This window comes from Phyllosticta capitalensis (assembly GCF_038381095.1).
Source record: "Phyllosticta capitalensis strain CBS 128856 chromosome Unknown BKA78scaffold_1, whole genome shotgun sequence".
Taxonomy (NCBI): Eukaryota; Fungi; Ascomycota; class Dothideomycetes; order Botryosphaeriales; family Phyllostictaceae; genus Phyllosticta; species Phyllosticta capitalensis.
In genome coordinates, this window is record NW_027117439.1 from 3,838,785 (window position 1) to 3,855,627 (window position 16,843).

Sequence of the window (16,843 nt, forward strand, 5' to 3'; positions counted from 1 at the left end):
TTGCCCTAAAGCTGGAGGCTCGCCGTGTGACCGGACAAACGCCCGAGGCGGGAAAGAGTCCCAAGGCCGTAGGAACATATTGGATGTTCTGGGTGGGTGAGTCTGCCCAGCGCGTGCCCTCCTCGGTGAAATCCAATCTGCGATGCTAAGTCCGGCGCTGGGGGTGATAAGTGACACGGACCGAGAGGTTGTGCGGGCGCTGTATAGGAAGTGTTGGCCAAGCTGCTAGTTTCAGCTGGGCATGCACTTGATGACTTTTGCGTATCCCGAAGCGCATTTTCGCATCGGCGGCCGAGTTGCCTGATGTTGCGGCAGGACGTACGGAAAAGAGTTGAGATGGGAAAGATGTCGGCAGACACCGCTCGGGCGGATCCTCCCTTGACGCGCGCCACAGTCGGACGCGTCCCGTTGCACAGGCGCATGCTCCCCCGCAGCCCCCTGTGCCCCTTTTACGCCACATCCATCACCTCTTGATCCTTTGATCCTATCGCTCCACCATCGCTATCAGAATGGGTTAACCGATGCCATGGGGGCACCTTCAACACAACTTCTTATCAACTTTTCAGCCTGTCTCGCGTGTGTCACCGATTTTTCAGCAGCCCCCAGGTTGCCAAGGTGGGATTTTCAAAAGAAATTCTTGGCCAAAGTGGCGGCCAATTTTTGGCAAGACAGTCTCACTCATGAAGAAAGACGCTGCACCACGACTAGAGGAATTCGAGTCATCTATAAATCATTTCATCTCACACTTTACAGAAAACAAGGAGGGGAGAATCAAAAGAGGAGAAATTCGGAAAAGGGAGAAACACGCCTTCCTGCTTTCATTCAATCACATTATATTGCTACAAAGCCGGCCGCTTATTCATCAATTGCAGCTTTAGCTCACTTGGGAGAGCGCCAGACTGAAGTTTCACTTCGGTTCTTACGATCTTCCGAACGACTTGCTTCGTCGGAAGCATCAGCCCTGTGCGGTATCTGGAGGTACTGTGTTCGATCCACAGAAGCTGCATTGATTTTTGTCCTTTTGCCGGTCGTCCGTGCTTTTGGTGTTGAGGATGGATCCGCGAATATCGACGTTGTTGCGAGGAACTTGATGAGAGCGTCGAATGCGTTGTTTTGCCAAAATTCGGTGTTCAGCAGCATTTGGAGTTTGAACAGCTTCCTAGCGATGGTCGACATGCGAGTCCTCGGGATGCCACTCATACATGGCAAACTGTGAAGCGAAGAGAAGCGAGAAAGGGGACACGGAACTCGACTGACAGCAACGACAGTGTCCTCACATCACCAGACAGGTCAATCCCCACTGAATTCCTTTCTTCTGTGGTCCACCTCGAGTCCCTTGGACATCGGATATAGCAAACCCGCCAGCAGCATCGGCAAAAGATCTAGCAACCGAAGCTGCCAGCCTGCCGAGCCGAACCAAACGCCGTTCGGGGGAGGTCGGCAACCCCACATCTGTGGCGTAGCCTGTCACACCGCCACAGCCCAGTTTTGTGGCGCTGCAGGATGGAGCGAGGGAGCTCGAATGCAAGCATGGGCGGTGAATTGGTGAGGTCAGTTGGCCTTGGGATGCTCTGACGATCTATGTTTGCTCGGAAAAGATGACTGAGAAAAGTATGGGTGAGGTAATGCAATGCTGTTGAATCTGTCCGTGGCCGTTGCGGTGTTGATGGACCAAGTTAGTCCTGGAGCACATACAGAGTTCTTTGCGATTGATTCCTCGGCTTGCCGAAATGCCGAAAGATGGCATTGACGCGCTGTGCCGGAGTCAAAGTAGATGGCAAAAGCAATGCCAACTCCATGACTTGGTGTCGAGTAGGAATACGTAGAGACGGATGGGAAGTCTTCAAGCTTCTGATGCTTTGAAGATGGTGTTGCTAGACGCTCGGTTCTCAAGTCGGAATTGGATTTGGCACATGGCCCGGACTAATATTTTGGGGTCATGAAATTGGGGAGCTCTAGGAAGCGAGTTCACTTGAGCAGAGTATTTGATTCGCCATTGCTTGATACGCTGCTCATCCAGCATGAGGCTTATCTTGTCTCATTCGATGCTCTCTCTCGTTCTTTTCGGGTTCGTCTCAACATTCGCTGTTCCTTCTCCTGTCTCTCCTCCGCTGTACCCTCTTTTCCTTGTCAGGGTTGTCTGATTGTTGATCTGACCCACGTCAGTGATTTGAACGACAAAGGGTTTTTTTTCTCGCTTACCCGCTCATTTTCAACAAATTGCCGGCTCACTTGACCTTTGATTCGGTCGATGTGCAGATCGTGGTACGAAGCCTTGACTCCCCTGCATCCTTTGCAGCGTTCAAAGGACCCCGTCGTCATACACTTGTTGCACTTGCCGCAATGCCAGATTTTCCAGCCTTCACACCGGCCACAGTCAGCACAATGGCTATAACAAGTGCTATCGGACCAGGAGTTGTCGCAGAAAGAATAATAGTAGCCATGGAACTTGGTTTTGTAATCGAAACCCGAATCAAAGGCCATTCTGAGCAGATCGCGCATGGCCTGTATCTTTCGGGTACTGTTGTCCGCATGGTTGGCGACCTGGTCCCACTCTTTTTTCCATTCGTCGTAAGCATCACTGGTGGGCGTTCCAGCTTTGAGGATGGGTTCAACGAGTGACTTGAGTGTGATTTGCTGCAAGAACTCAATTTTGTGTGTACGTTTGCTGATCCATTTGGCGAAGCATGGGGAAAGCTTCGGATTAGAGCTGCCGAACATCTGTTCCAAATTAAGGAATTCGAAAGGGTTTCGACAGGCCCCAAGTTCCTTGAAGCAGCCGCACGTCTCTCGAGAACATCTGTAGCCCCATTTGACACACGCGCAAGAGCGACAAGGCCCAAGATCACCTCGAATCAATATGCCGGCCCGTCGTGAAAAATGTTTGCCAGTCTTGCATCGGCATTTGGGGCTGAAGTCTTTTGGTATTTCGTCTGTCCATTTCTGCATTGTGTTACGAATCAATGCTGCATGTTGTTTTTTCCATTGTGGACTCACCTGGGTCACCAAAGCGTTTGGATGGTAGATAAGCGGCCCATCAGGACCTTCGAAGTCATCAGGACAATTGACACAAGTGGCGTCATGCTCGTGGGACTCAGTGGCAGCTATGAGTTCTTGCTCTGTTAGCTCATACCTCCCGCGAACCCCTCGCAGGTATTCAAGCAGAGACATGTTGTGACGGCTGGCGACTTTGCTGTGATACTCTTTCCAAAAAGGAGGCATATTTTCTGCATACTTTTCCATCTCCTGATCGGACCAAGCATGCGCATACATGCGGCTGGCGCTCTTGGGAGACAACCACAACATTTTTGACAAAGAGATCGTTCGGTCCAAGAGGAAACGGAGTGAAGACGTAATTGTGGAGAGTCAAAACTCAAAGAACTTGAAGAGCAGTGTAGTTGATTGTTTCGGAGGGTTGCGCCCTGAACGTGGCCTTAAATAAAAGGAATCGAAGTCAGCTTGGAGCTCACCCAACTACGCTAAAAGTGGAGAGAACCACGCTAAAAGCCCAGTTGACCACCACTCACCTGTCTCACCACGTTACTAAGGTGACTCCTTCTGGTGGCGCAAACGCTTTCGCGGTCGTCTCGCAGTATCATACAGCCAAGTTCGACCTTGTCCAATTGAATGTTTTCCAATTGTTCCCAGTTCAGGCCGTCCTGCTGGTTGATCTGGTTGCCGTCAGTCATGAATGCGCAACGTCGAATTTGGCTCACCTACCTTCGACATTTTGAATTGAAAGCTCAATCCAAGCCGCTAAGCGTACAACCGACTTCGAGATGCCATGATGAATGTAGTACACTCTGCTTGGCAGCATCTTTTCCCACCAGTCTCCAACGACTCGTTCGATTCAGGACGTCGTACGATTTGATCTAGCCTTTGTGGGCCATGGATTTTGCAAAGCGCGAAAGATTGCTTACCTTTCCAACCCGGACATTGGCAATTCAGAAGCCCAACTATGGCCTCAGACAAGAACCACAACCAATCCTCTCCTAAGGCCTCAGCAACTCGTGATAGTTGGTGGCTTTGTAGGAACGGCGAGAGGTGATTCTTTGCACTGGCAGGGAAGGGCTAAGGCAGTACAGGGCATATGGGCTTGAAATATCGAGCTATTCTTCTCCGGGCTCAAATGGCTTGGTCTTTGGGCAGTTGGGTATTTCAAAGCTCCCTGTGAACATGAGTCTCAACTTGATGATTTGAATTTGCTCTCGTCAACCACTGCGAAGCGGAAAGTCCAATTCATGTCCCTCGCCGTATAGCCAACTTCAAGTATGCTACACTGAATGTTTTGCCGTCCTCGTCCTAACATTTTCTCATCTTGCCTCCAATGAGGTGTCCAACGCACAATGCCGTTTGAATTGATCTGTTTTTCGTCAGTGACAGATTTGCAAATGAGAAGGCCCTGCTCACTTGTTCTACATTGGCAATTAGCCAATGACACGTCCAACCACAGTCTCTAGCAAGAGTCGTAACCACTTCTTCTGTTCATCATGTGGTAAGTCTCACAGACTCCACCGCAACCATCGCAACGCCCACCACAACTGCACTTGTTGCAGTTGCGGCAATGCCAATCGTCCCAGTCCATGCAGTCGCCGCAGCCGCGACAGTGCCAGGATTTGGTGTCTCGACGCCACGTGCCGAGTCTGTCGCCGTACAGTCCACCTGCGCAAAAGGAGAAGTAGTAGCCGTTAAAATCGCCGTAGGCAAAGTCCTCGTCGAAGGCGATGTTGATGAGGTCGCGCATGGCCTCCACCTTCTCCGGATGGTCGTCGTTCTTTTTGGAGACCTTTTTCCAGTCCTTCCTCCAGGCATTGAAGGCTTTGTTGAACTTTTCAAGCTCCTGTCTAGCAGAATGGTGGAGCTTGTCGAAAAGCCACTTGAGGGTGATCTGGCGCAGCTCGAGCTTGTGGTTTCTGTAGCCGCGCTTGAGGATCCAAGAGATGAAGCACGGCGACAGCTTCACCTCGGGGCTGCTTCCTAAGATGTCTTCGATGTTGAGGGTGTTGAAAGGGTTCTCGCAGGCCTCGCTGCAGCCGCACGTCTCTGGGGAGCAACGGTAGCCCCATTTGCTGCATGAGCAGTTGACGCAAGGTCCCTGCTTCCCTTTGCCGCCCTTGCAACGGCACTGAGGCTTGAAGTCGGAGGGAGGCTCGACTTGAGTCTGGGATATGTTAGAACGACTGCGGATGAGTTCGGCGGGTTGCTCACCTCTGTGATGGGAGCCTTGGCGTCGTACTTGCCCCCTCCAAAGTCGTCATCGGAGGAGAATTCGTCGACAAAATCGGAATCATGCAGTGGTATTGTAGGGTCGGTGAATCGTGCCGGTCGAGCATTGGCGGCCTCTCCGCGTTCGCCCTCTTGCGTAGTCGATGCGTTTTGCGATTGCGAAGCCTGTGTCAACCAAGCTGGACTGTCCTCTGTGCGCTTGCGCTTTCCGAGATTCGATGAAGCGTTGCCGCTGGATTCTACGGGTAAAGACATCGCGAGGGATAAGATCCTACGTTCCTGGCGATTGGAAATGGAAGGGTATTGTGGTTGAATGGGCGTTGAGGAGGCGGTGCTGTCTGGGTGCTGTGGTGGACGGGAAAGTGAGATGCGTTCGCGACGCGTCCAAATGGAACCACGCGTGAAGCCCACCCGATGACGTAAAGCTCAGTCACCTCAATTGACCACATAACTCCCATTAAGAAATAAACATCGCTCCAACCTAACGCCACATGAGTCGTTCCCAATTCATAACCTCGTCGAACGCCGAAATCGAGAATTTAATCCAAGCTGCCCGCGTCTGAAAGCCCATCTGAAAAATTGCCTGTCCTCATACGCTCCTCCCACTTGTGATTCTCATGGTACGAATCACAGACACCCTTACAGCCTCGACAGCGCAGACTGATACCATAGGAGCAATTGTTGCACGTGCGGCAGTGCCAGTCTCTCCAGTCACCGCACTCGCCACAGCCGCGACAGTGCCACGTGCAGTTGCCCTGCTGCCATGTTCCGATTTCCCGGTCTCCCCATGCCTTTCTGCAAAAGGAGAAGAACCAGTCGTGGAGCTCGTCTCCATATTCAAAGCCTTCCTCAAAAGCCAGCCGAAGCAAACTGCGCATGAGATGGATCTTGCGCGGGTTGTCGTCCGCCGCGTCATCAACCGTTTCCCACTGCTTGACCCACGCATTGTAGGACTCGCTGAAGTCCGAGATGTCCATATTCTCCTGGACGCGGTCGAACAGCCACTTACGCGTGATTTGTGGCAGATTGACCCGCGCAGGACCCGCCTTCTTGTAGCCGCGCTTGAGGATCCACGTCACAAAGCACGGATGAAGCTTGACGGACGCGCTTCCAAAGAGGTCCTCCAGGGGCAAAATGTTGAACGGGTTTTGGCACGACGTGCTGCAGCCGCAGGTCGAGGGAGAGCATCTGTAGCCCCATTTGCTGCACGCACAGTTGACGCAGGGGCCGCGATTGGCCCTGCTATTGCCAGACGAGCAGCCGCATCTGGGGGAGAAGTCCTGGGGCGGTTCGACTCTTCTCTAGGCGTTGTCAGCACCATTGTTAAAATTGCCCGCCATCTCATTCGCTGCGCTCGCCCACCTCGGTAATAGGAGCTCTGGGGTGGTATGTGTCCTCGTCACCAGAGTCCCCCGAGTCGCCAGAGCCGTCATCGTCGTACATGTCTTGGTCAGCCAGCTCCATCTCGCGGCTATAGAAATCGAGGTTGACTTGAGCGTTCAATGGCGTCGATATAGCAGCCCACAGCTCCAATGGCACGTTGGGGTACCGTTGAAAGAACTGTTCCTGCGTCATTTGGTCTAAGGCATCGGGGTCGTTCATTGCGAGGTCGAACATGTCGCGCAGGGCGGCTCTCACTGCATTGTCTGCCACATTGCCCGAGTTTCCCGCGGAAGACATGTTGGTCGAAGTGCAATTAATGTGCAAGAGTGAGGTTTGGAAGCCAGTCTTGAATTGAAGGTTGTTGTAAAGAGACGGGCGAACGCGTTGAGACGCGTCCAGATAAAACTCACTCGCAGCGCCAAAGTTTAATTGACCAATGGCACTGCTATTGCGCAGAAGCACAGGCCGCAATCCCTCACTCCAAGGCCAGGGGGAAAACACGGGCAAGGGGGCGTCATGAGCCAACGAAAGGGGAAAGATCGGGCAACGACGCCCCCTTCTCACGCCTCCTCTCTTCCCTCAATAATTTTGGTGACAGCGCAACAATCAATCAAAATTGCGACGCGACGCGTCCAAAATAAGAGACTACCCACGGGTCCACGCGTCACCGGAGGAGCCCCTCCCCGCCCTACTAGCGACACGGCCCAATTTCTAGACCCCGCTTCCCTTCCCACCACGGCACCGAGCTGGAGCTACCCCACGTCGTCGTCCCCACCCAATTGCTGTTCCGATAGGTACAAGAGAAGGACTGCCGTCACTTCCGACAGTTCGTGTCAAATGAACATCTCCTCTGCGTCTCTTTTGCACGTCTGCCGCTTCAATTGCAATCCTACTGTCGCTGCGAGCCGCTGCAGAGCCATCTCCACGCTCATCTGCCCCAAACGAGCTTCCTTTTGCGCGCGTTCTACGCCGCGATCACCACCACTTCGAACAGCAATCAGCTCATCGTGGCACTTACTGCATCACTCACCCCGCCAATTCGCTTCCTCCGTCCGCGCAGCGAAGGGAACCGCCACCGCCAACGCAATGGGCAACTGGACGCACCTGATCCGGTTCATCGCCAAAGAGGACGGCCAGGCGCACTATGGCCAGGTCGACGCGACGCGGTATCCGGATGTCGGGCTGACGACGTATGAGGGCAAAGAGGAGGTCAAGGTAAAGGAGGTGACGGGCGGCTTGTACGACGGCGTTGTTACGGACAGGGAGTTGAGTGTTGCGCAGGTGAGTTTTTGGCTGTTGTCTCGCGTTGGGGAGAGGGGATGGTGGAGACGGTTGATTGCTATTGGAAGAAGAGGAGGAGGGGGCTAGGTCTTGTTTCTCTGCTCCATGTCGATGTTCGTTTTCTTCCCTTGGAGTTCAATCTTGTCTGAAGTTCCAGTTGATCAATCGGCGCTCGAGGAGAAGAGGAGACGATATGGGACCGGACGACAGGATAAACGCTTCTTGACTTTCCGCTCTCCTTCCAACTCTTTGCGAGGCATTCGTCTCTGCATTTTTCGGTCCTCTCCAGCCTCCCCATCCGCTTGTTGGTAGCATCCATTTTGCACACTCCACTAACACCCCCTCTCCAGCTCCTGCCCCCACTTCTCGCAACCGATATCCCGCTGATCCGGTGCATGGGGCTCAACTACAAGGACCACGCGGCGGAAGCCAAAATGGCGATCCCCGACGTACCCATTCTCTTCATCAAACCACGCACCGCAATCAACGGGCCGCACCCGGCGGCCATCAACGTGCCCAAGCTGGCGCAAGACGGCACCTCAGACTACGAGGCCGAGCTGACCGTCATCATCGGCAAAGAGGGGCGCGACATTCCCGAAGAGCGCGCCCTCGACCACGTGCTGGCGTACACGGCCGGCAACGACGTGTCGGCGCGGACGCAGCAGTTTGCGACGAGCCAGTGGAGCTTCAGCAAGGGCTTTGACGGGTCGGCGCCGCTGGGCCCCGTCCTCGTCGCCCCGTCTGCCCTTCCTACCCCTGATGCCGGCGCCCTGCGCATTCGTGCTTTGCACAATGGCGCGGCGGTCCAGGACTCGAACACCCGCGAGATGATCTTCAACGTCGCCAAGCAGATTGCGTGGTTGAGTCAGGGGACGACGCTGGAGAGGGGCACCGTCATTATGACGGGCACCGGGCCGGGCGTGGGCATCATGCGGGACCCCAAGGTAGTGTTGAAGCACGGCGATGACATGAGGATTGAGATTGAGGGCATTGGGACGCTAGTGAATCGCGTTGTCTATGAGTAGATTGGTGCAGGTGGAGATCTGAGTCGGAAATCGTGGGTTGTTGGATTGAGGCTGTAGGTGTCGATTAGATCAATGAAGACGCAAAACGAGTTCGGCAGTCCGATGGTTGGGGAATGGTCCCTTTTATGAAGTCATGTGGATCACATCAGAAGAGACTCAGAAAGAAAGCAAACAGACTGCCCTGCCAATCCCCATCCATCACCCCCATACTATCCGCCGCCGCAGCGGTGTCGACAATCCCATCAAAAAAATCGATTTTTTTTTTTTTTTCAGCCGTTTGAAGTTGCGTAGGTAGGCAATTACCCCTTAATGTCGAATTTGAATTCCGAGTTGAAAACTTGAGTTTTTGGTTTTGCTACGTTCGACGTTGGCCGAAAAAGGCAATACCTCTCTAGCCAACGTCGAACGTCTGAGAAGAAATGGGTTTTCGAGGTGATAACCAGAAGTCCAGGATTTTGATTCTGCTACTACGTTCAACGTTGGACCGAATAGCTGATTGCCTTTTTGGGTCAATGCCTTTTTGGGCCAACTTCAAACGCCTAGGGAGAAATGGGTTTGTTCTAGGTGATAACCACGAATTTTGATTTTGATCTGATTTTTGCTACGTTCGATGTTGACCAGACAGGTACTGCCTCTTTGGGCCAACTTCAAACGTCTGAGGGTCTGTTCTGAGGTGATAACCAGGATTTTGATTTTGATTTTTGCTACGTTCGATGTTGGACTGAACCGGTATTACCCCTTTGGACCAACTTTGAACGTCTAAGGCGGGGCGGGTTTGTTCTGGGTGATAACCACGAATTTTGATTTTGATCTGATTTTGCTACGTTCGACGTTGGTCCAAAGGGGTAATACCGGTTCAGTCCAACGTCGAACGTCTAAGAAGAAATGGGTTTGTTCCCGTCTGACGTGATAACCAGCATTTTGAGGATTTTGATCTTGCTACGTTCGACGTTGGACTGAACCGGTATTACCCCTTTGGACCAACTTCAAACGTCTGAGGAAATGGGTTTGTTCTGAGTGATAACCAGATTTTGGTTTTGATTTTGCGACGTTCGACGTTGGACCGAACAGGTATTTGCCTTTTTCAGCCAACGTCGAACGTCTGAGGAAATGGGTTTGGTCCGAGGTGATAACCAGAATTTTGATTTTGATTTTGCTACGTTCGATGTTGGCCAGAGAGGCATTTCCCCTTTGGCCCAGTGATAACCAGATTTTGATTCTTGCTACGTTCGATGTTAGCCAGAGAGGTATTGCCTCTTTCGGCCAACTTCAAACGTCTGAAGATGTGGGTTTGTTCTGGTGATAACCACGATTTTGAGGATTTTGATTTTTGCTACGTTCGACGTTGGCCAGAGAGGTATTGCCCCTTTGGGTCAACTTCAAGGTATTACCTCTTTCGGCCAACTTCGAACGTCTTGAGGAAACGGGTTTGGTCCGAGGTGATAACCAGCATTTTGATTTTGATTTTGCTACGTTCGACGTTGGACGACTGAACAGGTGATTGCCATTTCAGGCCAACTTCGACCGTCTGTGGAAGAATCCTGAGGTTGAAAAATCGGTTTTTTTTTTTTTTAGGCGGAGCGCAATTTTCTAGCAACATCATCACATCACACTTCGCACCCACCTCACTCAAATCCCGTCCAGCCAACAGCCAGTTGCTCCTCGCAATCGCCCATCACCCCCGCTTCCCCAGACGACCGCTTGGGACCGACTCTCAAGCGGTGTGTTGAGCTTTCGCAAAAGTGAGGCGGCCTAGATGTCTTGGTATGCGAAGCCCATTGCTGTTGTTGAGGTGATGGGACAGATCAACCACCGAACTAACTATCCCACAGAGGAGGTCGCGGAGGATGGCAATGCTGGGGCGTGGTAGTGTTGTGGTTTTGGAGTTTGTTGGGAGGTTGGTTGGTGCGTCGAGTGTTGACCTTGTGTCCAAATTTTGAAGGCGGGGTGCGCGCGCGTAGAGCTGAGCACTCCTACTGTGCGCTGCTTTGCGGTTGATGTTTCTTTTACAAATACTGTAATGTTGAAGAATCGAGGGCGTCCCATTCAGTGCGAACACACGCCTCTTCAATCATTGGCTCGATTAGGAACGGCGCCTAGAAAGACGAGGAGAGCCAAAGAACATTCTGAGGGCCATTGCGATGGGCCGGAGTAGTCGAGGACGCAGGAGCGATATTACAAGAGAACCATCCGCTTTTTGAATTTACATCGACGACTTGCTTGGGCGAACAAAATACTGATGCTGTTGACAACAAACGACGAGATCGCCCGAAGCTGAACGCTAGTCGGCCTCGGAGATTGGCGTTCAAGATACGAGCGGGTCGACGGGTAATGTGGTAGCTCCAGCAGTAGCGGCAAAGGGAAATGAGCAGGAAAGGCAAGACACGAAGCGGCCTGGTGGTGAAGGTGGCTCAGGCTGAACTGCCTTCTCGGTGGTGTCGTCTATCGTGAGATGGCGGCTGGGATAATGGACGACGGAGAAGAAAACAATCTTTGCATAGAGATGCAGCAACGGAAGCGCGTGATCAGCGCGCAGAAGATGGATGAGGGTCTCAGGAATGTAAACTAGAAAGCCTGACTTATCAACCACCGACTGCTCTGGAGTCTGGCGCCATCGTGCATCTACACCCAGCCTTTGAGAGCGAATGCGTCGTCTTAAGGTTGACTGCGCCTTTAGATTTGTTTGGAGAGCTGCATGCCATTGACGCTGCGTCAAAGTTTGACGACCTGCAGTTCCGTGTTTCTACGAATCCTTCGGTGGTGAGAGGCAGCTTCGAGACACCCCAAACATGTAGAAGCATGATTGCGTTGATGCACGCAGGCGACGTGCAAGATTGCGTACGAGGCCGCAGAAGGATTGATTGGTAGTTGAAACGATGGAAATGGAGCGCGCCGAATGCGACGGCGTGATGGAAGCTGTGCGACCCTTCTACATACAATCTCCTATGTCGTCGATTTTGAATGATGACGACCGTCAGACTGTCATTCCGGGTCCTTTGGTCAGACTACTACGGGTGTACAAACTCTCGACCTAGCGCAACACGTGGATGGCTCCTTGGAGGCCTGGTGCGGGCAGGATGGCGGCCGTGCGTATTTCCGAGCCTGTTCTGGGGCTTGACAGGATCATGGTGGCTGCAGAGTCCCAAAAAGGACAAGTCCAGACGGGGTCAGGAGGTCTCAGAGCTACATCCCATCTGGCGCTCGAGTCGGTCAAACACTGCACAACGTGGCCATCAGTCAGGTTCGGAGTCGGGAGAGAGCCGGCGGTGGGAGTGAGCTTAATCAAGCTCATTGACGACCAAGTTTGAAGCTCCCGAGACGAGATGATTTGCATGACGGCTTTTGGCTCTTTCTCAAGATTTGCATTGTCCAAAACTTTTGCTTGGCCGGATGAATGCGGCTGTTGAAAAAGACGAAGGCCAAGGCAGCTTGGCGGGTGGTTTGGACGCACGCATCAGAGCTGTCAGAGGTTCGTGTGAGAGTCAGACAGCACAGAGAACGACGACGACGTGTGCGTGTCTTTGGGTTGAAAGAGGTGGATTGATGCCTCATCGTCTCAACGTCGATCGAACGTTGGAAACAGGGTTGGCAAAGTCTGTCGAGCCGTCTGGCAGCAGTAGCAGGATGCGATAAAGACGAGCGGCCTTGGGCTGCGCTGCAATGGGCTTGATGGTGTCAAGCTCCGGCGATGGCTTGGCATGCAGTTGCGCAGAGATACTGTAGTTTCGGTGGCGGGTCAATCCGTTGTTGTAGCAGTAGGAGGTATTCATGCGCGCAGAGGTGCGACGGCGACGCGGCCGGGGAATGCTGTTGATGGTCGGCGGATGAAACGCGTCGAGTGTGTATGGAGGTGGAATGTTTAGTGCAAGAGTTGCCCTGGCCGTTTGTCCCGCTCCCGAGTCTGCGCTGCGCTGCTTCTGGTACCGATTCCGTCATTGGCCATCCCTACCTGCTCCCTAATCTCCCCATCGCTTTGGCCGCAAGACTTTAATGACCTTTATAACCATCCACCACCCTCGCTCGTGTTTCGTCCTCACCGTCACTCGACCTTTAACCGTCCCCTCGGCCTTATTCCATTCAGCTCCACCTCTGATTTGAAGATTGCCTCTATAATCGACTGCTCCACCACCACCATCACCAAGTCACTCGTTTCCTCCACTCTCGCTCCACCTCCACCATGCCAATCGTCAATTTGGCCTCCCGGGACTCGTGCAAGGACAACGACCAGGGCAACACGTGTGAAAAGCCCGTCAGCACTGCCCTCAAGACTGGTGTTCCCATTGCCATTTTCGTGTGGTATGTAAATACCGCGCCCTTGCGTCCCCCAGACCGGCACTCTAACACGTTTACTGTAGCATCTTCCTCGCCGCCGCCATAGTTTTCGTCATGCTCCTCCGAAAGCGCAGGCGCGTCCTCAGCAAGGAGGAGCTCTACGACAAAGAAGACGGCCGCCGCTCGCTCGACTTTGACCTCGACGGTCCCACTGGTTACAAGTACGTTCCAATGCCGGCAGCCCCCAAGGCGGCCGTCGTCAAGGGGAGGAGATGATTCCCAGGCCTCCCACCGACGCAACAACCACTCGACCCGGCTGCTCCTCAGCAGCATTCTCCGACACTGTAATCATCGCCTTGCGAGTGCGCATAATCCCGCCTAGAAATTTCTTCTCTCTCGCGACCATTCTCTGATGCGCACCAACGACCGGCTGCCCGGAGCGAAGCGAGTGCGAGTCACGGGGCGGCATGCGGCCCGGCGCCCACCATTCTTCTTCCCTTCCCCGCAGTCTGTCTGCACCCGCACCTGCACCTCCCACGCCAGCACGGGACGTAGCGGCAGGCCGACCGCCAACATTCTCTTCTCGTCTGCGCCCACGCGCACCTGTAAATGATAACCACTAATGTATACACCGTACGACGACGACGACCGACGACTGCACCACCACGGATCCGCGCGGATCCCAAAAGATTTCCACTAGTATCTCATGCAGCCAGCACGACCAGACCAACCTCTCGAAACCACTGGCGAGAGATTGCAATTTCCGCTGTGCAGCGCCCCGCCACACCTTGTACAGCCGGCGGCGCCGCTGCCATTCGTCCGCCGGCGAGCATCCAACAACCATAAAACGCAAAGGGTCCAACGACATGGCGACAGCCGCGGCAGCCATTGCGTATATTTGGAACCGAAACGCATTCGCAAGTGATGCAACCCCTGCCCGGCGGCTCGAGCGTAGGTTGTGGAGAGAGCATGCTTTTCGAGCGCCGACGTCGACTGGCGAATGCGAGCCGCCTCCGCCACGGCGGCGATAGGCACGCGCAGGGCAGGGATGCGAGATCTGGGGGAGAAAGCATGCGCTATCGCGGGCTACTGTACATATTCACTACTGCTGCTACTGCTGCTGCGGTGCTATCGCGATGACGCTGGCCTTGCTAGACAATGTCGACGACAGAATTTAATGCCGCGACGATGATCTGCCATTTGCTTCCCAACCTCACCCGCTGTCGCGCGTCTGCTGATCGTTTGATGTGCAGGCCAGTCAGCCACATTGTAACATACCCAAGTATCCCGCATCCACACGCCACTATCTCGGTCGTACTCACTGGCAGGAAATGCAAACACGTCCGCTGACAGGTCGCCTTCTGATGTCCCTCTATGCCTCCACTCCATGCCACTGCCACCACACATAACCACATCCTCCGTCCGTCACTTCATCAGCCGCTCCCGCTTCGTGCCCTACATCCCTCCCGTTTCCGTTTCTCTCTCGACACTCATCCCTCGGAAAGAAACCGAGCTTCGGGCGAGGAGTCTTCAGCCAAGCAGTAAATGCCTGCGTTCTGCAGCGCTGCACTGCACCTCGCGCACAGATCGACGCCGCTAGCCTGTTTGGGTAGCTGGAGCTCGGGTCCATCTGTTTGTCTGTCTGTCTGGCGCTGTGTTGGCCGACCGACTGGAGGTTGATTGTCCTGGCTAGATGCGCTCACGACCTCTTTCTACTCATAGGACGACGTCGAAGTAGTCAAACGAAGCAAATATCAACCTCAGACTACAACTTTCCACCACTTCTCCTCCCTCTCCTTAAACCTAACGAAAGCAAAGTCAAGTGCTGAGGTTGAATCGCTCTCAACCTATTCAGCAGTCCCCATTGACCCAACTTCAAACGTCTACGAAGACCTCGCTTATGACTGAAAATTTGAGTTCTCGCTGCTACGTTCGAAGTTGACCTTATGTGGCAATGGTCCATCATTGCATCATCAAACGTCTGTGAAAGCCTTGCTTATGCTTGAAAACTTGAGTTTTCGCTGCTATGTTCGACATTGGCTGAAAGGGGTAGCTTGATTACTGTCCTTTGCTTGCAACCCCTCAGAGAAATTTGAACAACAGCCCAAAAAGGCAATAGCCCATCTTCGCAACTTCAAACGTCTATAAAAATCCCTGGGTTGAAAAATCGATTTTTGAGGATAGACGTGCAACATTGAGCAGGTCAAGTAATTACCTCTTCGAGTCAATTTCAAACGCAGCGACGGAAGTGCGTCGAGGACCTCTACGGACCGCGTGGTGGATATTGATAGACGTTTAACGTTGAGCAGATCTGGCAATTACCTCTTTGGGCCAACATTGAACGTAGTAAGGGGAGGTGTCAAGGGCTCCTCTAGAAACGCGTTTAAGGATTTGTATGGAAAAATTCCACACCAGGCTCCAATTGACCGCGTGGTCAGGCTTGACAGACGTCTGATGTTGAGCAGTCCAGTGATTTGCCCTTTAGGCCAATTTCGAACGTAGTAAGAGGGAGGTGTCAAGGGATCGTATGGGAACGCGTTCAAGGTTTTGTAAGCAGTCGACAGTTGGTCTCCAATTAACCGCGCAGTCGTTCTTGATAGATACTCAATGTTGAGTAGATCTAGTAATTACCCCTTTAGGCCAACATCGAACGTAGTAATGAGAGGTGTCAAGGGCTCCTCCAGAAACGCGTTTAAGGATTTATGTGAAAACATTTAAACCCAGGCTCCGATTGACAATGTGGTCAATCTTAATAGACGCTCGATGTTTAAAGTGGCATTGCTCTTTCGGGCCACTGGAAAAGCGGAAGCTGAAAGAAAAGCAGTCGTCGCTTGCCTCGTATGTCGAAGTGCGCACCCGACTGCTCCTTGTAGACATCATTATAGAAAGTGAGTCCTCTTTCTCTAGGTTCTCACGTAGGCGCTTGGATGCTCCCTATCTTTCAAAACTCTGGCCCAGCCACCAACATGAAGCCCTGAAATTAGTGATCTCTCTCGTCGCCGCCGTGACAGTGCCCCAAGGAGGAAAAGCTCAGTGGCTTTCATGAGAGCGTGGCGCCAGATCAGACGGAAGCCGCAACGCCGAGGCGGAATGAAAGATCCCAAGTATTCAGGCGCAAAGGTGCTCGAATGCTCCCTGTACACACGCTTTTGCCTTTAGTGAGTCTAACCTCCTTGGACATCGTGAGTAGTTTTGGCGCAGAACCTCAATCTTGACCTTTTTTTCCAACGCCCACGACTTCAGTTGCCTCATGCCTGGCAGTCTCGTCGCATTTCCGTCTATGCCCACGCCTGCTTTTGCAGATGGAAGATCGTAGTAGACAGGGCTTGCCACTAGGCCGTGCGGTGCGTGTTCCCACCTGTGCCATAGCCGTTGTCAACTGTGGTGGGGCGCTTCGAGGAAAGCCTTCCGTGCACTTGTCCGGCACTTGGCTATTCGCTTTAGAAGTCATGATGAGAGACGGCAATATGGCTAGAGGTGGTGGAGAAAAAGAGCACGCCGTATAGCGGCCGAAGCGCGGACGGGCAAAACGCGCTAACCCGATCATGCGAAAATCGCTGACTTGGCATCCTTCGAGTTTCCATGATCCTTCCACTCTATTCCATGTCCAGCTGCAGTTGAACTTTCGTGAGGCAGTCAAGATAGGGGGAAAAATG

At 53.1% G+C, this 16,843-nt stretch overlaps 6 protein-coding genes across 6 annotated transcripts; 3 read left to right on the plus strand and 3 right to left on the minus strand.

Moving 5' to 3' along the window:
• The first annotated feature begins 275 nt into the window (after positions 1-275).
• BKA78DRAFT_23417 (uncharacterized protein) lies at positions 276-1,303 on the plus strand. Its single transcript, XM_066883825.1, has one exon. The coding sequence runs from the start codon at positions 527-529 to the stop codon at positions 1,214-1,216; it is 690 nt and encodes a 229-aa protein (XP_066750068.1). The 5' UTR covers positions 276-526; the 3' UTR covers positions 1,217-1,303.
• Positions 1,304-2,112: 809 nt separating this feature from the next.
• BKA78DRAFT_359929 (uncharacterized protein) lies at positions 2,113-3,306 on the minus strand (the record flags this gene model as incomplete). The annotated part of the gene is made up of 1 exon (XM_066892394.1): positions 2,113-3,306. The coding sequence occupies one exon, from the start codon at positions 3,304-3,306 to the stop codon at positions 2,131-2,133; it is 1,176 nt and encodes a 391-aa protein (XP_066750069.1). The 3' UTR covers positions 2,113-2,130.
• A 996-nt stretch (positions 3,307-4,302) lies between these two features.
• On the minus strand, positions 4,303-5,481 carry BKA78DRAFT_349298 (uncharacterized protein; the record flags this gene model as incomplete). Its single annotated transcript, XM_066890777.1, has 3 exons — positions 4,303-4,363; positions 4,656-5,161; positions 5,209-5,481. 3 exons carry the CDS (start codon positions 5,479-5,481, stop codon positions 4,303-4,305), a joined length of 840 nt encoding a protein of 279 aa, XP_066750070.1.
• Positions 5,482-5,765: 284 nt separating this feature from the next.
• Positions 5,766-6,906, minus strand: BKA78DRAFT_349299 (uncharacterized protein; the record flags this gene model as incomplete). Its single annotated transcript, XM_066890778.1, has 2 exons — positions 5,766-6,527; positions 6,589-6,906. 2 exons carry the CDS (start codon positions 6,904-6,906, stop codon positions 5,766-5,768), a joined length of 1,080 nt encoding a protein of 359 aa, XP_066750071.1.
• Positions 6,907-7,695: 789 nt separating this feature from the next.
• BKA78DRAFT_349300 (fumarylacetoacetate hydrolase) lies at positions 7,696-8,915 on the plus strand (the record flags this gene model as incomplete). The annotated part of the gene is made up of 2 exons (XM_066890779.1): positions 7,696-7,890; positions 8,241-8,915. 2 exons carry the CDS (start codon positions 7,696-7,698, stop codon positions 8,913-8,915), a joined length of 870 nt encoding a protein of 289 aa, XP_066750072.1.
• A 4,177-nt stretch (positions 8,916-13,092) lies between these two features.
• BKA78DRAFT_349301 (uncharacterized protein) lies at positions 13,093-13,463 on the plus strand (the record flags this gene model as incomplete). The annotated part of the gene is made up of 2 exons (XM_066890780.1): positions 13,093-13,211; positions 13,271-13,463. The coding sequence occupies 2 exons, from the start codon at positions 13,093-13,095 to the stop codon at positions 13,461-13,463; spliced, it is 312 nt and encodes a 103-aa protein (XP_066750073.1).
• Positions 13,464-16,843: the final 3,380 nt, after the last annotated feature.

Bases quoted from the DNA above. Each gene is read 5' to 3' on its own strand.
- BKA78DRAFT_23417 (XM_066883825.1), top strand. From the start codon at position 527: ATGGGGGCACCTTCAACACAACTTCTTATCAACTTTTCAGCCTGTCTC.